We start from the raw sequence: 25,979 nt of genomic DNA on the forward strand, positions 1-25,979 counted from the left end.
TTTTTTTAACATTTTTAATTTGGATGTTTTGCTTTAAGGCATATCAACCCTTTTTGAGGTTATTCCATAGCAAATTCAGTTATTTTGCCAAAGTTTGTACGCTTGAAATTCTGAAATATTTTTAAATATTTCATAGATTCTTTTTGGATACGGTTTGTCATCAACTTTTTTGTTAAGAGTTTGATTGAATATTTTATGGCACATCGAATGTTTTGTAAATAGTTTGATTGATTGAATGCTAAATAGCATGTAAATAAAGCCTACTATTTAACATTGAAAAATAATCCAACTGGATTTTCTTTCTTTCTTGCATTGATGCACAATCAATAATATCAAAATATTAAGCAGATTGTTCAGTGTAATTTAATTAAAAACTGTCATAGTTTTTGCAGCAAAAGTACTGCAAAATGTGACTTACATAAACGACGACATCTGTTGGGTGACGGAATGAAGGAAGGAAAGAAAAAAGAAAATCTTTTGTCTATAGACGGCTTATTAATATAAATATGGCATTAATTTGCAGATGAGGACAATTACTGCTGTGAAAAGGACGAATATGAAAGCACAGATCTGTCTTTTTTTTGAGGGGGGGGGGACAGTTTAGAGAGAGAACGGATGGTGAAGATTACAGTTGAAGTCAGCCGATTTATCTTTATTTGTGCTTAAACCTAAGCGTAGATTCTATGAACAAAGTTTCTTTCTTGGAACTGCATGCTTGTGGAACTCTCTTCCGTTTGCCTGCTGTCCAGCTGACTACAATTTGGTCATCTTCAAGTCCAATGTAAACAACTTCTTGATGAGCCGTCCCCTAAATAATTCAATTTACCAAATTTCCCCTAGTAATGATTACTACGATATTGTCCCATTGACTACTGTACACTCATTAGCTTTTATCATCGAGTGGCCTCTTGGCCTTGATAAATGATAACTCCTATGTAAAAAAAGAAGAAAAAAAGAAGTTTGCAAGAAGGAGTTCAGACGAATATTTATTATTATTTATTTAAAATCTTAGTTTCATTCAGTTTTTTTTTTTTTTAAATTTTAGTCATCTTTACTCCAAACAAAGCATATTGCTACTTGGACGTAAGGAGCTTCTATCTGGAAGATGTTTAGCAGAGATGAGTAAGATCTCAGTTCACATTACATTTAAACTTCTACATGTCAGTACAGTCAGGGAAACAGGAGACCGGGAGAGACCAAAGTCAAGCAGTTCGAAGGAATAAACTATTAGAGTAGAAAGCTTTCCGGCTTCTAAGGATCTCTACAGTGATGGGGTGGAAATTTGTTGCTAAACGGGTTTGTTGGGAATATGTATATCTAGAGGGTGCAAAGACAATGTGTTCATCAGAGCACATTCCATAAAGTACTTGTAAAACAGGCACAGGGATGCAACATTGCAGCGATGGGGCAGGGGTTGGAGCTTAGTTGACAGTGTGGGATGTAATAGATTAGAGACTCTTTTTTGAACCTTGTCCAAGAGGGAGAGAACAGTGGTTGATGCACCAACCCAGATGTGGCAGCAACACTTCATGTATGGGCAAATAGTGGCTTTGTAGAGGTATAGGATATTCTCAGGTGTGAGTAATTTTTAGTATGGTAGAGGGAATCCACTTTCTTTGCAATAACCTTTGCAATGCCTTCAATGTATTTGTTCCAGTTCAGGTTTCCTGTTAATGTTAAGTCGACAAGTCTGAAAGAATAGCACTCAGGTGAAGTGTTATTAGTCATGGCTATTGGTGGTTGAAAAGACTTCTTCTAATTGTTAAAGGAAAGAAGCTTTTAGTTGCATTAAATCTTATCATTAATTTACAATCAGATTGTTCTATGGACTGGAGGGCGTTTTTATGTATTCTGCCATTGTCTTAGATATGTGCACATCTGCTTTCCCCTTGTGCCTATTATAGAGCAGTGTATCATCAGCAAATATAGCCATCTCAGATACAATGTTATCAGGGAGTTCGTTTATGAATATCAGGAATAATAGAAGTTCAAGGATCAACTCCTGGAGCACTCCCGCATTAATATTAAACTGTTTAGGTGTACATCTATCAAGGACAATCTGAATTTTTCTCTTGTCTAAGAAGGGTCCAGTAATACAACATGATTTAATTTTCATTAGAAGCCTTTCATGCCAGATTTTGTCCACAACTTTGGATATATCAAGGGCTACAGTCTTGGCTTCCTTCTGCATTATCCTGTGCATGGTATATGCATGGTAAGAGATGACCGTTAAAATATCTGCAGTAGAATAGTATTTCCTAAATTCATACTGTCGGTCAGAGAGAAGATTAGCTTTTGTGAGGTGTTAGACAAGTGCTTAACTGATTAATGACTTAAGGATTTTAGCAAAGAGGAGTAGTAGACTGATGGGGCAATAATTGAGCAGATAAATTCTTTCCACACTGGTACCACAGAGGCAATTTTCCAGCTATTAGGGAAGCAAGATCCTAGCAAGGCCTTTATTGTAGAGTTTGGAAAGTACAGATGCTAGCTCAGTTAAGCATTTCTTAATTAGTATGGCAGGGATGAGATCAGACCCACATGCCTTGTAGGTGTTTAAGTTATTTATGATATAGCGGGCATGAGAAGGGGTGAGTTTTAGATCATCAAGGGTGGGTTTAGTCCACATTTGTTTGTTGGGTTTAAGGTGAAGTTGGGGGTGAATCGCTGAGCAAGCAGTTCAGTTTTCTCAGCTATCATGCAAACAACTGGTTGTTGGATAGTGAAGAAATTACTAATTGTCCTTTATTTACTACACTATTATAGATTTTCCGAAAATCTTAAGTTTCTATCTTCTGCAATTTTACATATTTTCTGGTTATTTTGGCATGACTTTTTTTGGTTCCACTTTTACAATGATTTCTAGCATCTATATATCTTTGCCTTTGTACTTGACTTATGATGTATGAACTATCAGAATGCATGCTGTCTTTGTGTAATGGTGGCTGCACAATTTGTAGTGAACCATTGGGGAAAGTGGGGCTTGCTATAATACTTCTGTGTGAGAACAAGTGTTTCAATACCTGCTTTACACCATTCAGTTGTATGATTGGCACACTGTTGAGCAGGAAGAAAAAAAAACATTGGTCCATGGGGGATCTCTGATGTCTTCCCAATCAGCCTTTTTATAGTATTTTGTTCTTTTGACTCCTCAACTTGGGGTTATGATTCAAAGATGATGTCTACTGATATCACAACGAGTTGGTGTTTTGGAATCGACTATGAACATTTGTCACACAATCCTTGGGTGCTGTGATTAGGGATTAGGGATATGTCTACGACTGAAGCTTGCTGATTTCCATGATCTTGGAGGTGAGTATGGAACATGACTGTCCGTGTAAAGGAATGAGCTATAGTGAAACTATGAGTACAGCATCTAGCTGCATCTGTGCATCTTGAGGAGTCAAGCTAATTACTATGGTGGACATTTAAGTCACCAAACACATGTGCTTGGGTGTTGGTATTTAAGGAGAGTGCCACATCTATACTGTCAGAGACATGATCGATTAGAGAAAATCCTGATTCAAGGGAGAATAGTAGAGAAAATCTAAGTAATTAATGCTGTGTTAAAAGGCTAATCTAAAACACATGGAAATCCGATCATCTGATTCTAGATTTTGCTCTCTAGTTAAAGAGGGGGGGGGTGCTCCACTTTCATTCATATATCTGCCAAAGACCTTATGGCAGAGAGGGAGGTATCCTGTCATGTCATATTATAATTAGCGAGGATTGAGGGGTGTAGGTTATTTTCACTTAATGCTAAGATAACCAGTTGACTAGAAAAATAAAAACTCTACATCATCTAGGTTACTTCTAAGCCTACAGATATTTGTGAATCCAAGCCTCAAAGGAGGAGGCAGATTGGGTTTGTTTGTGCGGTTGTTTGGGATGTCAGTTCATTTCATCTTTGGTTGGGATGTCATTAAAAATAATTTAAGGTTGTGGGTAGAATGTTGGATTAATTGGGTCTTTGTTTATGCCAAATATGCATACACAAGTAAACTATTAACCTAGTTTTGTTTAGATGATTGTAGCCTTGAAGAAAAGCCCACCAGATATAACTGCAGGATTCCTTTCCATGCACAACTATTCTGATATTATACAACTGATGATATGATGATAAAGCAGTAGCTCTAAATACTATGAAAGAGTTAGGGTTCCTGTACCGTCAGTCAGAAACAGCAGCCAGATAAACTGTTAAACCTGTACCTTCAACCTCTCAGACAAGAGTGGCACAGACTAGTTGAGCAAACATGCAAGCACACCCAATTTACTCAGTTTGTAAGAAAGAAATTGAGAATGGGAAGTCTGTGTTTATTGTCCTAGTCAGGAAACAAAGCCAAGAACAGGATGTCTCTGGTGAGTCAACGATATTGTTCCGCTATGCTTGGTTAATAGACAAAGAAGAAGTATAGAAACTGGGTGACAGGCAGAGCCTACCTACTCCTTTAAGGTAGCCTTGTATATATTTTTTGTGAAAGGTAACGAATCAAAGACCCAATAAAATTTTCTAATATTAATTGAATTTTTTAAAATGAATTCTGTAAGTCTTTGAACAAAAAAAGTAAGTTTTTGAAGGCTTACAATGTACAAGTCATTATGAGCAGATAAATAAATAAATAAATGATAAATAATTCAATAATTTTTTTTATTTATATTTATTTATTTATCTACTTGAAATTTTTTAACTGTGGATGATACTTATTCCAAAGGTCTTTTCGGGTAATAACCCATCATCAGTGGAAAAACAAATCCTCTCTAAGCTGTAAATTGTAAATAAATATGAATAAAAAATAATTATTGAATTATTTACCATTCATTTATTTATTTATTTATCTGCCCATAACGATTGTTCATTCCTGCGTTGTAATCCTTTAAAAACACCTTTTATTATTAAACAATGCTTCAAGCAAACCATGCCATAGTTTTGAACAATTTTTTGAAAGAAAAAAATAAACAGACTTATTTTTGGTAAACTACAAGAATTGTTTTGTTTTTTTCTCCTCTAAAGAAGAATTTATGTTTAAATTTCTAGAAGTGAATCAGGGAGACTCGTCACAGATCTCTGTAATAAACATATGTTTTTGCTTTGTATGTTTAATTATTACAATTGAAAATATACATAGAGAAGTTTGTTTTAATAATTTCTAAATAGAAAATGTAGCCTTTTAATGTCAATGAAAATGCAATGAAAAACTCAACTTTATTTATATTGCATGGTTATAAAATACACTTAAATGATATTTTAATTCATGCAGATTTCGTATTTATTAGTATAAAGCCAATTCTCCCTTAATTATTGTATTGTACCCAATATATAGTAGATATTTCAAAAGTAGAATCAAAACCAAAACATTTAGTGATTCAGACTTAGTTGTTACCATTTGAGCTATCTTCGGACAGATAAGAAATAGTAAAAATTGAAATGACTAACATATAAACGTTTACTTGTGCATACATACAAGAGCCCCTTAAACCGACTTATGCTTGCCAAGTTCCAATTTTTTTTTCAATTTGACCTCTTAGGAGCTATTTTTATGAGCTAAAATCTTATAAAAGAACAATCCACAAAAGATGCAATCATTTGACCCGCCTCGCACTGCTTTGTGATTTTTCCATCTTGGAGGAGATGCACTTTGAAAAAAATGGAGCCAGACAGACAAACATAGTAAGTTTTATAAATTAGATATTCAAGTTTAATATTCATCAAATACCGTTTCGAGCATGTCCATTAGTTGAATAGAAACCATTTCTAATTGGTAGACGTCCGGTCAAAAGAGCCGCTCGAGCTGCAAAAGTTAAATAAAAAAAATAATATTTTATTTTATTTGGAAATATTAGATTGGTAGGAAAATAATGTCGATTTTTGTATTCAAATTCATCACTTACTTTTCACATAAATTCATTTTTTGCAGTTAAATGGACTGGTAAACAGCAAAAACAAAAATAAATAAATAAAATAAACAAAAAGTTCAGATAGAATTCGTCACTAACAACTTTCTCAACTTCCAGCACACGTCTCCCCTCACCTCTGCCAACAGGCAATTTATTAAAAGACTGACTCCATTTTATTTGCATGTGTGTGCAGTGGGCAGTGTGATCTAATACGATTCCATGAGACTACACTTTATAAAGCCACAGCCGCCATCTTTAATCTCTCTCTCTGAGATCCCACCTGAAGGTAAGTCACATAATGCACACACACGTGGGCGCTTTCTTCTTTGCTTACATTCAACTCTACATTTTGGGAAAAAAAATGTTACTACAACATTCCATTCACTGGTTATAATATTTTAATTTTTGTTAATCGACATTATTAAACAACTTATAAAAAGAAAAAAAAATCAAAATGCGCGCAATTTTCTTGTATGAGTTCTAACTTGCTAACAAGGTAGCAGAAGCACAATCGATCAATTTACTTTCGAGTTGAGATTCCTTGTTTCTTCAATTTTCCCAGGCAATGCAGAAATATTATTTCTGTACAACCAATTAATTGAACGTTAAGACTCAGCTTGTGTCTTTCAATCATAGGTATGTTCTTTTTCTTCCAGAGATTCTCATAAATGGCTCTGCTGTTAAGTAGAAAATGATTATGAAACTTCTTGTTCTTTCTTTCTAATAAAATGTTCCTTGGAGTTCATATATTGAATTTATTGTTCGTTCTGCTTCCCATACAGTTGGTTCTTTCTATCGCTATAAACGCTTTCTCACACTTGATGTTATTCTTGATCTCTACAAATCTACTACCAGATTATGTATAGAGTACTGTTATCACATTTGGGCTTGTAAATCGCTCCCCATTTGAGTGTACTTGGTAAGGTGCAGAAACGTATCTGTAATTTGATTTGTCTCACTCTTATTCTCTGCAACCCTTCTCCCACAGACGTAATGTTGCTAGTCTCAGTCTTTTCTATAAATACTATTATGGTATGTGTTCTCCAGAATTTTCTGATCTATTCCCCCTTTTTTTTCATTTGACTCGTTAGTTTAGTGTTTTCCATGAAATACCTCAGTGTAATACAGCTTCCTATTCCAGTAGCTTCTTCCAAAGAACTCTTTTCAATATTAAAGCCAAAACACATCACCTGTCTTTGCAATAATCATTTGATAGCCCATCACATCAAGTGACTTTATGCCTTGCCTGGAGCGATTTCAACATAAAGAAATAGAATAATGTAAAAACTGAATCTCTTCCCTGGTGAATAAAAATATAGTTGCTGGGATAGATATATATTACTTTTATATATAGATATATTATTTTTATAGATATAGATATATATTACTTTTATAATATATCACTTAACCAGGAACAGGCACACAAGAAAAAAAAAAACTCTAAAATAGTTAATTAGTTCATTGTGGGAAAGAAAATTACTAAAATCTGTTCTCTTTCCTACAAACTCTTTCTCATAGAAGAAACTTTATGGTGCTTATACAGTATTGGTCACAGCAGAAAATCATAATTCCAAATAGATTAACAAAAACATTTTCTAATATACTTACATATCAGGCAAAAATAGTCATCAACAGCAAAAATTAGAAAAAATTGAGTAGGATTTAAAAAAAAAAAAAAATTAAAAAGCAATCTTATTGTATTTTGTTGATTTGCCATCAAGAGCGAAAAATCTTATAAAGCAGGGGGAGATAAGTCAGTCCGTCATTTAGCCAAGTAATAATGAATAGAATCAGCAATTTTATTTTTAATTAAAATTCTATTTGATAATTTTTCTATTTGTTTGTGATGATACTTATATGTAGATATTATGCAAAAAATATCAAAAAGTTTTTACTTAGATTGTGATTTCACCTGTGTCCCCATACCGTATAAGTACTGACACTGTTAGTCTTTCCTTATTGTTACTTCAATGGAAGTCGCTCGACTGAGCTCTAATCTTTGGTTATTCCATGTAAAGAATTTACAGCAGGAATTCATTTCTCATCACAAATACAGAATTTTTTTTCATTTATATATTTAAAACCAAATGGAATGTTCATTAACAGAGTTTCTTTTGAAGAAGTCTCACTTGCCACAGGATTGCTTCCTTGCTGACTACAACTATAATGTTTAATTACAAAAAGTTTTTAATATATAGGTCTTTTATTGCTAATCTTCATCACTTTGATTCTTTGTTGAGTTTTCGCTGCCGCATAATTCTTCCTTTAGTAGGTGCTGCATTCCATGGATGGCTGTCGATCGTCTCATCAGTTTAGCTATACTAATAAAACTTCTTTTCATACAGAAAGAAATATAGAGACGTTCACTGCGAGTTTCTAAGGTTTTATTTTGGAGAGAATTTACTCACACAGGAGAAAGAGAGAGATTAAAATTCTCTTAACCAATTTATTATTTAATTTATTTTCTTATTTAAATATTTCAGTGATATGTGAATGGATGTTGGAGGCAGGGTTATTTCGCTCTTAGTGATATTCAAAGTTTATTTTTCTACATTACTGGCCCCCTGCCTCGTGCAATCCATAGCAAACTCACATTATTCAGTGTCTCCAGCTCAGCTTCCATTGTTGGATATTGACTGGGCAACACCGAAAGGTGTGCTGGGCGATGATCATTATGATCATTGAAGTCAAAAAGTTTTGTCAGCTAAAATAAAAATTATTTAGAATAAATACTTGTTTATATTAATTTGGGGATCTGAACAACTTAGAAATAATGACATGTAAAAACATCAAGTGATTATCTTAGTGACGTATACTAATTATGTCATTTAAAGGAGGAGATGGTCTTTTTAAAATGTGGAAATTAGTGTTTAGAGTTTGAAAGAGACAGATAGAGAACTGAGCCGACTGGTCGTAATGCCTCAAAGCACCTGGGGAAGTGAGGAGTCCAACACCTATCAAATATAAGAAATGATGGACCAGCATTGCAGCTTTCCAAAGGGGAAACATCCGGAATAAAGTTGCTGAAAAAAAAACCCGATGCTCTGTGGTTCTTGGAGAGAATTTTCATTGCAGTTTTTCGTCCAGGCAACTAGATGGACCAGGTATGTTTCCCCAACTGGCCAGATGTTGAAACCACAAGTAAATGTATTTTTGCCCTTTGTGTTGTATAAGGTATTTATGTACATTATTATTCCGCCATGAACTGTATTTAAATATACATACACACACAATGAACTTTACATAGATAATCACATATAGATTCACTCGCATACTCTCAACACTGGACGATAATTGAAACTCATAAATATATACACGATTGACACCCCCACCCCATGTTATACAGGCTCCCACAATATTAAACATCGACAGAATCTCATTTATTGGTGGCCTCTTTCACACAAACATTTGAAAAATTTTTTTTTTCCCCGCAACTCAAAAAACATGACGTCATTACTTTACTTTCCTCTCATGTCCGTTTGACGTGCTGCTCCTTGCCCCAACTTTACGTCACCTATCTTTGATTCGCCATTAGGAATAATTCTGTTTTTCAGATTTGGGTCATTATGACACATACTTAGTGTGCCCATGTTAAACTTTATACTAGCTGGCTTAATCACTATCGACATAGGGTTATTTACTTTATTTGGATTCTTCAGACTACTATTCACATGTTGAACTAGGGGAATGCTTCTGTCGACCTCAGATTTAAAAAAAAAAAAATAGCTAAAGAAGCAACCAAATTTAATGGAAAAAATAGCTAAAAAAGACACCGAATTTAGTGAAAGAAATAACTAAAATAGCAACCGAATTTAGTGAAAGAAATAGCTAAAAAAGCAACCGGATTTAGTGAAAGAAATAGCTAAAAAAGCAACCGGATTTAGTGAAAGAAATAGCTAAAAAAGCAACCGGATTTAGTGAAAGAAATAGCTAAAAAAGCAACCGGATTTAGTGAAAGAAATAGCTAAAAAAGCAACCGGATTTAGTGAAAGAAATAGCTAAAAAAGCAACCGGATTTAGTGAAAGAAATAGCTAAAAAAGCAACCGGATTTAATGAAATTGCAATCGAATTTAATGAAAGAAAAAAGCTAAAAAAGCAACCGAATTCAACAAAAGAAATAGCTAAAAAAAGTAATCATATAAAAAAATAGCTGAAAACTCAACCGAATGTAGTGAAAAAAAAAGCTAAAAAGGCTATCGAATTTAGTGAAAGAAATAGCTAAACTGAGCCGAATTTAGTGAAAGAAATAGCTAAAAAAGCAACCGGATTTAGTGAAAGAAATAGCTAAAAAAGCAACCGGATTTAGTGAAAGAAATAGCTAAAAAAGCAACCGGATTTAATGAAAGAAATAGCCAAAATTGCAATCGAATTTAATGAAAGAAAAAAGCTAAAAAAGCAACCGAATTCAACAAAAGAAATAGCTAAAAAAAGTAATCACATAAAAAATAGCTGAAAACACAACCGAATGTAGTGAAAAAAAAAAGCTAAAAAGGCTATCGAATTTAGTGAAAGAAATAGCTAAACTGAACAGGATTTAGTGAAAAAAAATAACTAAAAACAACCTAATTTTGTGAAATAAATAACTAAAAAACACACCCGAATCCGGTGAAAGAAGCTATTAGAAAAAAGATGATTTAGTGAAAGAAATAGCTAAAAAGAAACCAAATTTAGAGAAAGAAATGGCTAAAAAGAAACCAAATTTAGAGAAAGAAATGGCTAAAAAGAAACCAAATTTAGAGAAAGAAATGGCTAAAAAGAAACCAAATTTAGAGAAAGAAATGGCTAAAAAGAAACCAAATTTAGAGAAAGAAATGGCTAAAAAGAAACCAAATTTAGAGAAAGAAATGGCTAAAAAGGCAATCGAACTTAATGAAAGAAATAAAACTTTAACAGGATTTAGTAAAAAAAAAAAAAAAAAGTAAAAAACAACCGAATTTAGTGAAAAAACAGTTAAAAAGCAACAGAATTAGTGGAAGAAATAGTTAAAGAACAGCTGAATTCATGGAAAGATAATCTAGAAAAAGAAAACGCTAAAAACGCAACTGAATTTAGTGAAAGAAATAGAATAAATAGCAACCTACGTTAATGTCATAAATAGACAAAAAAGCAACCGAATTAAGAGAAAGAAATAGCTAAAATAATAATCTAATTTAGAAAAAGAAATAACTAAAAACGCAACCAAATTTAGTGAAAGAAATAGATAAAAAAAACAACCGAATCTAGTCAAAGAAATACTAAAAACAACGGAATTTACTGAAAGAAATAGCTAAAAAATCAATCGAATTTAATGAAAGAAATAGCTAAAAAAGCAACTGAATTTAGTTAAAGAAAAACTAAAAAACAAAAACAAAAAAAAACAAGCGAATTTATTTAAAGAAATAGCTAAAAGACAACCGAATTTAGTGAAAAAAAATAGCTAAAAACACAAACATATTTAATGAAAAAATAACTAACAAAGAACCGGATTTAGTGAAAGAAAAAGCTAAATAAAAAGCAAACGAATTTAGTGAAAAAATAGCTAAAAAGCAACCAAATTTATTGAATGGAATTGCTAAAAAAAACAACAAAACAATTGAATTTAATGACAGAAATAGATTTAATGAAGAAAAATAGTTTAAAAAATCAACTGGATTAAAAAACATAAGGTTAAAAATTAACTGGGTTTAGTGAACAAAATAGCAAGATTTTGTTAATTGAAATAACTTTCAAATTGCAACAAAAGGTGAATAATAGAAACTGACTAGAGTTGCTTTTCCCTTTGATATTTATATCACGTGACATAAAATGAAGTCCTTGCAAAGCTGGTTGAAAGCGTTACATAAGAATAAAAATAAAACATCCTTCTTCAAACGAAATTCCTGAAAATAAAGAAATGGCAATCACATATAAAACTCTATAATATTGGCAAAAGCCTTTTTCCCCTTTTGCTAAGCATCCCTGCGAAAAGGGATATCGTCTTAGAATTACTTGTTACACACATGCAACTGGTCCGGTAGAATAGAAACAAGCGTTTGAAGTTTTTGCCAATTAAGCAGGTGCCAATGGAAAGTCTTTGTGGTGATTAGAGAGAAAAAGAAAGAGAGATAGCAGTAGTCAGCTTGCAGCTGAAGAAAAGATAATGAATAACGGGAGGTGTGTGTGTGTGTGTATGCGTGTGTGTGTGGGGGGGGGGGGCAGTTTCCAAGAAAGATCTTTGGCAAAAGCCGTTTGAAATAAACATTATAATCTCACTTGGTCATAGAAGTGAAAGTTGGAGAAGATAATGAGAAATTTTCTTTCAAAGAAAAAGCCAGCAGAAACTGGATGGAAAATCTGGAATAAAACAGGAAATTTGGGAAGCTGGGTGTTTTTAGAAATGCGCCGTGTCAAAGGTAAATGTGTTCTGGCAAAACTTTCATCTTCTATTGCATAAAAGGCAGGTGTGTGTGTGTGTGTGTGTGTCCAGTAAAAAGTTAAAAAACAAAAACAAAACAAAGACTCACAAATTTAGTATTTTCTTGATGAGCAGTGCCCTGAATGAATAAAATCTAAAGCTTTAGAAAACTTTATTCATTCTATGGGAGTCAGGGGTCGGTGAATAGGTGTCGGTTTTTCAGCAATTTTATGTACTAATTTGGAAAGAAAATGCAGACCCATTCCTAGAGAAATCTATTATGTACAAAAAAAAAAAGTTAAATCCAAAAGTTCAGTTCCCAAAGTTAAGACGCCGGAAGTGAACACAGTTTAGTTAAAATATGGAATGGAACGGAAGTCACTGCGCATGTAAATAAATACGAAACCATATGAAAATATTTTATTTCAAAAAATTACTTTAGTTTTAACACTTTTGTGCTACCATGAAACAATAAAAAAAATACTTTTAGTTTTTACATTTCTATAAATAGTTTTTGTTTTGTTTTAACACTTGTCTTATCACGAAACAATAAAACAGAATGAGAATTTCTATTTACATGTTTTATCACGAAAAAAAAATAGTGGGAATTTTTATTATTTACATTTCTATAAATAATGCCTTTTTGAAAAAATATAGTAAATTTTAAATAAACCATAAAAATAAAACATGTAAAAAAAGTGTATTATTATTTTTTTTATTGTTTTACGATAAAACAAGTGTTTTCACATGGTTTCGTATTTCGTTTCATGCTTAGTGACTTCCATTCCATATTTAGCTAAACCAAGTCCACTTCCGGTGTCTTGACTTTGGGAATTAAATTTTTGGATTTAATCAACATCCACTTCCAATTTGTCATGAGCCGGCATAGAAGTAGTAAAGCTCAGAAAACTGTCATGAGAATGCTGATGTCAGTGCGTAATTATGTCTAACCAGAAATAGCGGATCATAAAAAAATAAAAATAAAGAATATTGATCAGTATTTATTTCAATGGCTTATAATTCAGAAAACAGATATTTTATATAGACAAAAATATGCCATCGATTTTCTAAACATCTTTCTCTCTAGCTGATCATCGTATTTCTCTCTCCCCCCTCTCTTTCTCTCTTTGTATCTTTCCTAATCTATGTATAATTAAGATAAAAAAAAATATTGTAATAATATTTAGATAAATAAAAATGTAAAAAAATAAAAGTTTATTATTATTATTTTTTTTATTGTATCATGATGAAACAAGAAGTGTTTCCATGTGGTTACGTATTTAATTAATGACTTCCGTTCCATATTTAGCTAAACCGAGTCAACTTCCGGCGTCTTAAATTTGGGAATTGAATTTTTGGATTTAACCCAAATGAGTTGTCTGTGCGTATCTCCTGCTCGAGAGGAAACGGCTGGACGGAAGAGAAGATTAGAGAAAGGAAGGGATAGAATGGGAGAAGAGAAAGAGAGAAAAATAGGAAGACAGAGAGAGAGAGAGAGAGAGAGAGAGAGAGAGAGAGAGAGAGAGAGAGAGAGAGAGAGGGAGAAGTTTTAATAGAAATATGTTACTCTTTTTTCCCCCCAAGCAACACTGGGTGGCGCTGCTAGTCTTTTATAGAAGGAAAAGTTGTCTTTTATTCGCCAATTTTCTTATCATTTTGTTCTACTTGCGGATAGGGGCATCTGCTTTATCTGCCAACTTCAAAGAAATTGCTTTCAAACTGCCTTTAATTTGCTTCTTATGATTTTTAAATGGATTGCAGCAACTCTTTTCAAGTCACTCATACTTAGTTAACAAGGTCTGATTGTGATGGTCACAGATAGTCTGTATTTTATCCTCAAGTCCTGTCTTATAGGCAATAAACTTTACATCCATTGCATCAAAATGATCCACTGAAATTAATCCAGCCCGTTTATCATGGAATAAATTAGCACTTGTTTTAACTGTTAGCTCAGTACAATAGAACAATTTATCTTTATCTGAAAAAAAAGAAACAAAAAAAAAAACAACAACTACTTCAATTATTTTGTGTGCTAGTAAAAAATCCAAGATGGAAAATGCCACCGTTCTCTTTGAATACTAGATGAAAAGTGACCAATAAATATTTTAGGTGCCACAGACAAGTTCCAATCTGGGTCAAAGGAGGGTCATTCAGAGTTCATGGTTTGCCTAATTCTAAATTTATTACAATTATTACCTATCAGAGATCTTATGCTTAAACAATAGTCTACAAAAAATTTATTGCTCAGTGTAGCTTCATACTTAGTGTTTTAAACTATTGAAAAATACATTTTATTATAACTTTCTTCTAAATGAAAAAAAGATTTTAGTTTAATGAAAATAGCTTTTTGAAAAATTGTAAAAAAAAAAAAAATATATGCTTAATGCCATCTACAAAAACTCTATAAAAGTGTTGATCCTGATGCATGCGTCAATGTTTATCACTTGTTAAAGACAATCTATCCGTACCATACAAAATGCAATACATACAAAATATATTTAAATTATTTTCTTTTTAAATTAACAAAGACTAATTTATTGAATAGTTTAAGAAATTACTTAGCACCATATGAACATTTGAGGAGTTTGGGAGTATTAGGATGATTGTCTTTATCAATCTTTCACTGAATTACGTCGCGTACATAGGAAAAAAACCGATAAACTTTGTAGGGCCATATCTTCTAAAATAGGCTAGAAACCCTCACAAAATTTTTTTGAGAACTTAAGCAGTCATAGTAGACGCTAGAAAAAAATATGAAAATTGAAGAGGACATATTTTCTCTAGACTGACCGCAAGCTACATAGGTAAAAAATTGATAATTTGGGGAACATGCTTTTGGGTGAGCAAAATTTTATTTTCTACCAAGTATGGGGTTAAAATAATTAAATATTCGGATTCTAGAGTCCCTAAATGTCCTTCCTACCAAATTTCAAAAATATTGAATATGGGGAAGTATTTTTCTTTTAATTTTATAAAAAACTGAAATTCCGTGACGTTTTGCAGCAAAAAATTTGGAAGTAAATCCAAATAGTAAGGTTTAGGACCAATAATCCGAACAGTAAGGTTTAGGACCAAATAATTTGGCAAATTTTCTTAACTCATGAAGGGGAATATTTGTGTCAAATTTCAAGTAATTCGGTGTCTGTGGGTACAGATTTTAATTTTTTGCTGGTGTTTTGACATGGAATGACCCCTTGGTATTTCTTTATCTTTTCCATCTCGGCTCAGTTTGACCCAACATCATTGGGGGACACTAACGTCTACTAAGGTTGCTTCTTTCTTCTTGTCCTTTTTCACTATGTCAGGTTTAATAGCTCCATAGCTATGTTGTTTTTACTTATTTCAATTGTTATTTCAGGTAAATGTTCCTAGGACTTACTCTATATTCGATATTCAACTCTGTGTGTGTGTGTGTGTGTGTGTGTGTGTGTGTGTGTGTGTGTGTGATAAATTAACTGCCCCCACATCCCCCATATTAGGGCCATGTACTTCAAGGTCATACCCAAGCCTATTGAAATCTGCAAATATGATTTTTGTTATTTTGTATAAAGTAGAACGATAAAATGTCGCCCAAGAAAAGACGGCATGATTCCATTTCCATTTAATGAAAACCGGTTTTCTTTGTTTGTTGCAGACCATCTACTAGTTGGCCAGTTGTGTACAAATTCAAAGAGCGATAGGAGCCTTCTATCATGTCTGAAAATGGCACAATGTTCAACAAGCCAGATCGGAGATGTGCCACTGTACAACTCATGTTCTCTACCAATCCAAGTTATGTCAACAGGACCGTTGCCAACATCTTAAAATGCAAATCTGGACAGTTCAATGAAGTTTCTGATTATGGTCTTTGGTGTGGTTTCAAGTGAAGGTCACATCATGCCACCTCACATCTTCAAAGTCGGTTTGAAAGTTAACACCAAAGTGCACCTGGATGTGCTGAAGAGTGTGGTGATCCCCTGGTGCAATCATTTGGCCACTGGTAGACTCTGAATGTGTCAGCAGGACTCCGCACTGGCCCACAAGTCCATCTCAAGAATGTATTTATTTGAAAGAAAAAAATAGAAGGAAATACATAGAAAGAAGTAGAGAACGAGATAGGGAGAGAGAAGACAAGGAAAATATATATGAGAAAAGATACACAGAGAGAGTAAGTGAAAGAAGGAGAGAGATAGAGAAAGGGATAGAGAGATTGGAGAAGAGAAAGAGAGAGGAAAACAAATATAGGGTGACAGAGAGAAGGAGGAAAGGAGGAGAGAGGGAGGAAGAGATGACGACAGAAGGGAAAGAGATGACGAGAGAGAGGGGGGATGGAAGAAATAAAGATAGAGAGAGGAGAAAAAGATGAAGAGAGAAAGAGAGATGGGAGGGGAAAATATGACAAAAGAGAAACAGATAGAAAGAATGAAAGAAAAAGAGGGAAAAATAGAGAGAAAAAAGAGGTAGAGATAGAAGCGAGGAGGGGAAAGATAGAGAGAAAGAAAGGGGGAAGATAGAGAGAAAGAGGGAGAGGAAGATAGAGAGAAAGAGGGAGGGGGAGATAGAGAGAAAGGGAGGGGGAGATAGATGTTGAGACACTTGTAGTCTGTCTAAACTGTACGAACGAACTGACTAAACCAAGATGGCCGACTCCTATTTATATCACCACAAGCAAGGGAGGTAACCATGTAACTGAATCAAGGGAGGTAACCAATGTCTACATTAACATTGCTGCTGTCCTCAAGTGAATAATTTATTTCTGATTTAACAAGTCCCTTAGAAGCTCAGACGAAGCTCCTGCCTTGGTCAAACAATCAGAGACCTGATCACAACCCTTGATCCATTCTATCTGTATCTCCCCTCTACTCTTCATTTCCTTCAGCCTTGCTACATCTATTCTCAATCGTCGATCGCTTACCAGATTGTTGGAATTCAATGTCTCCACAAGTGATGCATTATCTGTCTTGCAGAGAACGTCTGGCAATTTAGATAACTGAAATACCTCTTGTATCATAACCGCAGTCAAAACACCAGCATCAGCTCCCTCATTCAGAGCAAGAGTCTCTGAGGCCAATGGGCTTTTTGTCACTCTGTCCAATTTCTTTGACGCCCAACACATGGGGGCCATTTTGTCAGTACTTCCTCCAATAAAGACAACAAAACCACCCTGTGAAGATCCATCTTCCAGACTGGCATAAGAGGCATCAGTATAACACAAAATGTGTAAATCTGAGGGCTTTCCCAATTTTGGAAATGTTATAGAACCCTTCTTGGATTTCAATTTTGATAAGGCTTTATTCGCCTCAAATAAGGCTTTTACTTTGGGATGCTTTCCAGTGTTGCTCATTTTACACACATCAAAAGCTATATCAGGGCGTGTTTGAGTTGAAACCCACATCATCTGACCTGCAAGTCTCTTCAACTCATGCTTTTCTTCTTCATTCAGTTCATCATTTTTCCTCAGTATCCTCCCTTTGCTTATTTCTATTGGAGATATGGAAGATACATATAGATCTTGTTCTACAGTGATCCCATTTTCCTGTTGATTAACATTCAGTCCAACATATTTGAATGTTCCACTTTCATGATATCCCACCTTAAATTTTTCTTTCAATGTTGCAATCACATCCCTTTCAAACTCTGTGTTTCCACAGAAAACAAAATCATCCACGTGCATAGCAAGAATTCCAGTCAAATTTCCTTTAATATCATGCCACAAAAACAATGCATTATCATAAGCACTTGCTACTCCTTTTAATTCAATCAAAGCCTGAGTAACTCTCTTGTACCATGCCCGTGGAGCATCATTCAATCCATAGATGCATCTTTTTAATTTCCACACTTGAGATTTAGGACAAACATCAGATGGTGGCCTCAGGTACACATCTCTCTCTAAAATACCACCTTGCAAAAAGGCTGAGGTAAAATCTATGGTCTGCAGCATCCAATTCTTTATTGATGCGGTTAGCATGACCATTCGCATAGCTTCACGGCTACATGTTGGGGAGTCCGTTTTCAGATTACTATTTTCTTCATAGCCTCGTGCTACAAGGCGAGCTTTCATTGTTTTCTGATTATCCTTGAATTTTTCAGTAATCACCCATCTTGTGGATATTGTTTTTTGACCTGTGTATGGCACACATTCAAATACTTCATAGGTGTTCATGTTTTTTATTTCTTTATGCTTGGCATCCATTACAGCTTTCGACTGCTCTTGTTCAGCGGTGAGCAGGACTACATTTTCCTGTTCAGTATATTGGGGCACTTCTCTCCAATGATCAATATGATTCCAGTTGATACAAACTTGATCCTCGTTTTCATCCTCAGGTTCTATATTGATCCAATGACTATATTTGCCAGTTGATTTAGGCTGTACTGACATAACCTTTCCTTTCTTCCACTCCTCACTTCCATTTATTTTATAAGTTATGGTCTTATTTCGGCCAGGTTTTTCAGTCTTATCCCTTAAACTGGTAGAACTATCAACAACTTCTTCTCTGTCTATATCTTCACTTTCTACCACTTGATTCTGCAACTCCTCCTCCTCAACTGAAAGGTATTCATTCTTCCCTTCTGTAGTGTTTCCCAGCATTTCAGCTTTTTTTGTTCTTTTTTCGTTGTTTTTATTCACTTTCATCAATTGGCACGGATGCATCCTATAAAATGCTCCGCCATGTCTGATTAAGACAAACTGGCCTTCTCTGCCTAACACTTTTGCTGGACCACGCCATCCTTTAAAACCCTGCCTCCGATAATAGATTTGGTCTCCGGTAGCATAATCTTCATCAGCATAAGTTCTGACATTAGACCTGAGAGCTCTCCTAATTCTCTCACTGGACTCAGCTTCCAAAAAGTTTCTCCTTGCACTATGGAGAGCATTTAAATTTTTTCTCACCATGTCACTTGTAGTAGAGGACTCCATAGCAGGTAACTGGTCTGTCAGAATTGAGGGTGTATTTACATTGAAACCGAATACAAGTTCATTTGGACTGTGTCCAGAGTAATTGAGGAGGGCATTTTTTGCACAAATAGCCCATGCCAAGGCAATTTCAGGTTCACACTTCTCATCGTCAATTGTTTTTTTCATTGCCTCAGCAACTATCAAATTATGACGTTCTACAGTACCGTTGCTGAATGGACTTTCTGCGGCAGTAGTACAGGTCTCTATGTTGAGTTTTTCATTCATCTGTCTATAGTGTTCGTTGTTGAATTCACCCCCATTATCACTCAGAAAACGAACAGGAGATTCGAAATAGGTAATCCACATCATAAAGATGTTTTTGATGATCTCCTCCTTCTTCTTTGTTTTGATCAATGTTGCCGCTGAATACCTGGTAGCGGCATCAATGAGATGTAGTATCCACACCTCATTGTGGATGAACTCTTTCAAATCCATGCAAACTGTGTGATTAAATCTATTGCCAAGAGGCAATCCCACAACCGGTCGCAGTGGAGCTTTTTTAAATCTAAGGCAAATTTGACAGTTTTCACAAACCTCCTCAATCGCCTTTATAAATTCCTTGTCATTGAATTTGCCACTTTTTTTAACCAAGGAAACAAGTTTTTCCTTCGAGGCATGAGCAAACTGTCGATGAAGTTTTTCTGCTTTTTTTTTTTTTCTGTGAAAGAACACTGACCAAAATTCTGAACATGTAATACAATGTTCTTAGTACCACTATGATCCAACAACTTATTTGTTAAGGGGAGACAATAGTGCCCTGAAGTTGTGGTCTTTAGTTCAATACATTTATCAAAAATCCAGCACATATCTTTCCGGAAATCTAGCACTATTCCTGCTGTCTTCATTGATTTGTGACTTAATAGAAGAGGCAAGTCGTTTTTCACAATATCTGCTTCGATATAAACTCTTATACCTCCGAGTGTAACCGGAAATTTAGCAACTTTAATTGCTGTGACAGCCACTCCATCACCAAAACAAAAACTCCGGTCTGAGTTCGTATACTTCACTAGTTGCAGGTCACTTTCATTTAAAGTATCCAAATAAACATCAAGCCACACTTCGCCAGCCAGTGTGCGAGTACAAGCAGAATCCAAGACTGCCATTCCAAATGTTTCCTTTACAAGATTTGAGATTTTTTCATTTGTACTGTTCAAATAAATATTTTCTTGAATGAACAACGTAATGTGTATTTGTTCTGTCGCTTCCGTAAACCTGGGCGTATTTCTAGGACACTCTCTAATTAGATGGTTCGGAGACTGACATTTGTAACACAACAACACGTTTCCACTTCGGTCACATGGATTAGATTGTCCTCGACGAAAACGCCTTTTGTTGTTACCCGGTTTAGAATAATTATAGTTGACGATTTCGGGCTCTGATTTCACTGCCGGTACATTTTCATCACGATAAATGTCACCAAATACTTTCTTTATCGATTCCTTCATGTTTTGATACGTCAAAACAGAACACGTTGTCCGCGCTAATTTTTCGTTCTCTTCCGATATGTTAACCGCGTTCAAAACAAGAAAAGCTTGCACTCCTTCCGGTAGAATAATGTAGAATTTTTTTAATCTTTGGTACAAAAACTCATAACGAACAAGAAAGTCATTTATACTGGTACCTGACGGTCTTTTATAAGTGTAAAATTCCTTAAAAGTCATGTAAGCGCGCGTGTGTTCATCCTTTAAATATATGTCATCCAGTTTCTTTATTAAGATCTTCAAGCCATCTCGTCCGCCGATGTCACTTGTTGGCAATTCACGTACACATTCTCTAATATTCGGTGGTAGCGTCAAAAACACTGCTGGCCCTTTTTTTTTCCTCAGAAAGATCCGTGAACAACGACCACATTTCAACGTCTTGTTTCCAGTTCTCGTAAACATCCTCCCCCTCCAACAATGGAGGTTGTTTGTTCGAAGTTGCCATATCCGATATCCGATCTGTCTAGTGCTACAGACAAGCTGTACAAAAAAAAAAAAATTTTTTTTTTTTTTTTTTTTTTTTTTCGTTTTGTCGCACACAGAGGGATATCTCTGCTACCATTTGTTGAGACACTTGTAGTCTGTCTAAACTGTACGAACGAACTGACTAAACCAAGATGGCCGACTCCTATTTATATCACCACAAGCAAGGGAGGTAACCATGTAACTGAATCAAGGGAGGTAACCAATGTCTACATTAACAATAGAGAGAAAGAGGGAGGGGGAGATAAAAATATGATGATCAGACATAGAGAAAGATGCAGAAAGAGAAAAAGTAATGAATAGAGACATGAAGAAAAAAGAAAAAGAAATCAAAAGAAATAGACTGATTAAGAGAAAGAGATAAAGAGAGAGAGAGAGAGAGGGGGAGATAGAGAGAGAGATGAAGGGAGAAAAAAGAGATGAAAGGAAAAAGAGAGATGAAGGGAAAAAGAGAGAGATGAAGGGAAAAAGAGAGAGATGAAGGGAGAAAGAGAGATGAAGGGAGAAAGAGAGATGAAGGGAGAAAGAGAGAGAGAGAGGGGAAGAAAAAGAGATAACGGGAGAAAGCTCTTTTTCTCCCTTTATCTCTCTCTCTCTCTCTCTTTAAATAAAGGGAGAAAAAGTGATGAAGAGACAAAGAAATGGAGAGAGATGAAGAGGGAATGAGAGATATAAAGATATATACATATTTATGTATTATCAAGCCCCTTTATGAATACTTAAGGATGGACACTGTCTGTGAAATTATAACTAAGACAGTCAACTAGCATCTACCAATGTTCACGACTTCCACTCGTGTGACACTCTAGATTGTCAAAATGTATTTGCCCAATTTCGGTGTTTAATAGTTTTTAATTCCCTTGATTTCCGTGGCAATTGTTTGATGGTCTTGAGGTAGAGGCTTAGCAAATGGGGCAAAAGGTGGCTTCGTAGCTGGGTTCGAATCTCATGATTGACAGGAACTGTCACTCCTACACTGATGATTACATAAGCATGAAACACTAGTGTTTTTACGTATAAAAAATAATTATTTAATTATAATTTATATATATATATATATATATATATATATATATATATATATTAGTTAAAAGTTAAATCTATTTTATTAACTTAAAAGTTGAAGAGCTACGAAAACGGGAGTGGTGCTATTAAAACGAGTGACCTTTTGTGCTCCAGAATTTATTTTTCTATATAGTGAGCACTTTTGCCAGAAATTCAAGGAAGCATATCTGCTTTTGATGCACGTCCATGACAGAGGTTGCTTTCTTAAGAGTCTCACACCATGAGTATCTGCTGCAGGGAGATAAAACTTTCAGGTCATGAAAGCATAAGCTCTGTTCTGATCCATCCAGGAGAAATAAAAATAGGAGACATTACTACTGAAGCGCCCCTCGTGTATATTTGACAGAACCTCTTGATATTAACTCCCTGAGACGAGGAAGATCTGATATTTTCATTGCAAACTTTGCTTTTGTATAAGCCGTATCGCCTGAAGAGATCTCTAGTTATTATATATATATATATATATATATATATATATATATATATTTTGTGTACAGAAAGTTGTTAGTTGAGACAGGTCATTGGTACCGTCGGTTTCAAGCCCGATAATAAGGCCCGTTTAAGGTATCCTTATCGAGCTCTCTTCAGCCAATATTCGTCTCCGATAATAAGGCCCGTTTAAGGTATCCTTATCGCGATAATAAGGCCCGTTTAAGGTATCCTTATCGCGATAATAAGGCCCGTTTAAGGATTTTCCTTTTAATTGAGCACTCTGCTGGAATTCTTTTTCCAAAAAAACTAATCATATATATATATATATATATATATTTATTTTTATATCAATACTAATAATTATTTTTTAACCTACACATGTTTCAAACTTACGTTCTCTTCAGAGTATGAAATGATAATTACTGCAAATCGGGGGATTCAAACCCAGTCACAAAGTCACCCTTGACTTTGTAGGCTGGTATTCAACCTGTAGGCTATCACAGATTAGCACGAGAAATGGGGGAAAATAAGTATATATAAATGTCAAACATTGTTACAAATAACTGTAAAGAAACATCTCAAAGTATGTATACAGGGTGACCAAAAAAAAAAACAGAGGACATTCAATTGTTTTTCTAAGCATTTTACAGTCAATGGAGAAAAAAAGGCCAAAGACCCTAGTGTTTTGATGTGATGTTTTTAATATAATAAACTAGTTATGACCAAAGTTTCATTTCATTCGGACAAAGCACTAAGAAACGGGGCCTAATTAGAGTTGGGGCCCGTTTTTTTTTTGGTGGGGGGGGGGGTCACTCTGTAAAAGAAGGCTTGCTGCCGAAATTATAAAATATGGTATCTATAACAAAATAAACGCTGACGACAACAAGTGCGAATGCATTATTACATAATATAGCCAAGAAATTGATTGCAGTATAAAAATAAAATTTCCAATCTGAGAGTGCGTTAGCCGAAGAGTTTCCATATTGTACCGCTAATTGCGGGGAATGTAGAATTATCGGAGAGAAATAGTTTGGGGTTCCCAACCATTTTCCCTGGTGCGAGATTGGTCATCATACGCAGGAGATAGCGCCACTCATCATCTCTATTTTATAATGATTAGAAGACATTGGGACGGCGCTATGATGGCGGCACTTAACAGATATACAATTATAACAATGCCAACAAGGAATCTACTGGCACTGATTAAGCGGGAGGGAGAGGCCATCACTGCGAGTCAGGCCTCGTCAGAATATATAGGTAGGTAGGAGATGGTCATGTAGAAGGTAATTACCGCATCACATCATCTGGGATGCTGTTATCACCTGGGAATGGGGAAAAGGTATACTCATCATCAGGGCAGCAGCGGAAGTGCCAATAATGATAATGGTGATGGCATTATGGGTAGAGGTGGGAGGTATCATTGGAGAGAGAGAGAAAAGGAGAGGGGCAAAGATGTAGAGAAATATAGGTAGGCAGAGGGTAAGGGTGTAGAGAGTTGTATAGGTGGGGGAGAAGTAAAGGTGTAAAGAGAGAAAGAGGGATGCAAAGAGACAATGCTTGAGAGAATATGTAGGTGGGGGGGAGGATAAGATATAAAGACGGAAGTAAGCTAGGAGAAGGGCAGTAGTTAAGGATGCTGATGGTGGTTGGAGTTAGCATGGGACCGTTTTCAGAAAGGATGGCCCATCCAAGAAGGGGTGTCGGTGGCTAGCAAGAAAGATGGCATCACACAGCAGGGAACACCAGACTGATTGATTGGCACCGGGGGGGGGGGGCGGAGGCGGGGGGGGGCGAATGTTGCTTGTAATCAATAAGATTTATGGGATAGCTAGTCGAGTAAAGGAGGGGCTTACATAATGCAATAACGATTATTTTGCATATATGCAACTTTTAAGGTGTAGATCTTTGGCAAATAGATTCGATGATAATTTCAGAAATGGAAAGAGTTCTTATTAATTATATAGAAGCCAAGAACATACTCGTCTCAGGACAGGGAAAATTAATTCTCCGAACAGAACCAATTTTACACCACTTTTATACTCCGTTTCGAAAATCAAACTCAGGATATAATGATAGTAAACCTTATGTTTCTGAATTCTTCAGATGAGGATTGATAATTTATATTATTTGGATTACTGTTCTTATTCTGAATGCTATTCTCACAACGTTTCAGCCGATGTAACCTCCAACCTTCTTCAGCTCAAACTCAGGAATCTTTCTCCTAGAACTTGGGAAGCTGCACGGAATTTCGAACAAAACTATGAACCGTTGATTTAATGCAGAGGGAGGGTGTTAATATGCTTTTGTCCCGTCGGTCATGTCTGGGTAGAAGTCTTAATAATTAGCAACTTTGTTCTTAGTATTGTCCGCACTAAGGATTGAACCTTCAATCTCTAGAAAAGTGTTGCTTAGAACTCAATTTACTTAGTCTTTTATCCGTTGTGAAGAAGGTTGGAGGTTACATCGACCAAAACGTTGTTAGAATAACACTCAAGATGAGAACAGTAGTCGGAATAATCCAAATTACACATTTAACCTTATGGCTAGCATCGTTATTCTAATTGTGATTAAAATCAGATGATTTTGATTAAAGAAAATGTCAAAAATTCAAGATGTCTTAAGAAATTCAAGGAATTTTGCTTAATTTATTCCTAATAAATATTGACCAAATTTAATATAAATCTGACATCTATTTTCATATGAGAGGTAGTACCATTAAAAACCCATCATCAATTGTCATCAATTGAAATGAATGGCTCTCGTCTTCAGGAGGCCTCAAGTTTTGACAAGCTTCTGGGCTTGACCATTACTCCTGATCTTAAATGGAACACGTATATCAAATCTGTTGCCAAGGCCGCTGGAAAAATGGTGGGATCTTTCTATCGATCCAGTAGATATCTCACTGCTGATGCTATTCTCTATCTATATAAGAGCCAGGTACGTCCAAGGATGGAATACTGTTGCCACATCTGGGCAGGAGCTGCTAGAAAGGACTTGTCCTGCCTTGATAGAGTTCAAAATAGACTTCGTAGCCTCGTAGGAGATGTCCTTTTCTCCTCCTTGCAACCTCTATCTCACAGAAGAGATGTTGCGAGTTTGTCTCTGATGTATCGTTATTTTCATGGAAAGTGTTCAACTGAGCTTCAATCTATGGTCCCCCCTCGCCAAACTTTCACAAGAAACACTCGTCTAGCTGTAAACACTATCAATAATTTCCCCCACTCTTTATCTGTGCCTAAACCTAAATGTAGATTCCATGAACAAAGCTTCTTTCTTAGAACTGCACGCCTGTGGAATTGTCTTCCGTTTTCC

The 25,979-nt window shown here is 35.2% G+C and overlaps 1 protein-coding gene across 2 annotated transcripts in view; it reads right to left on the minus strand.

Moving 5' to 3' along the window:
• The window catches only part of LOC145279777 (N-acetylgalactosamine-6-sulfatase-like), a 148,971-nt gene that overhangs the window by 74,083 nt on the left and 48,909 nt on the right, over positions 1–25,979 (minus strand). For both annotated transcript variants that reach the window (XM_080131100.1, XM_080131099.1), the window contains exon 3: positions 5,715–5,789. In XM_080131100.1, the coding sequence (XP_079987226.1) occupies positions 5,715–5,789 (75 nt within the window). The remainder of the gene's footprint in view (positions 1–5,714; positions 5,790–25,979) is intronic.

Source organism: Euprymna scolopes, chromosome 7 (genome assembly GCF_053919585.1).
Source record: "Euprymna scolopes isolate OS-2025 chromosome 7, ASM5391958v1, whole genome shotgun sequence".
NCBI lineage: Eukaryota > Metazoa > Mollusca > Cephalopoda > Sepiida > Sepiolidae > Euprymna > Euprymna scolopes.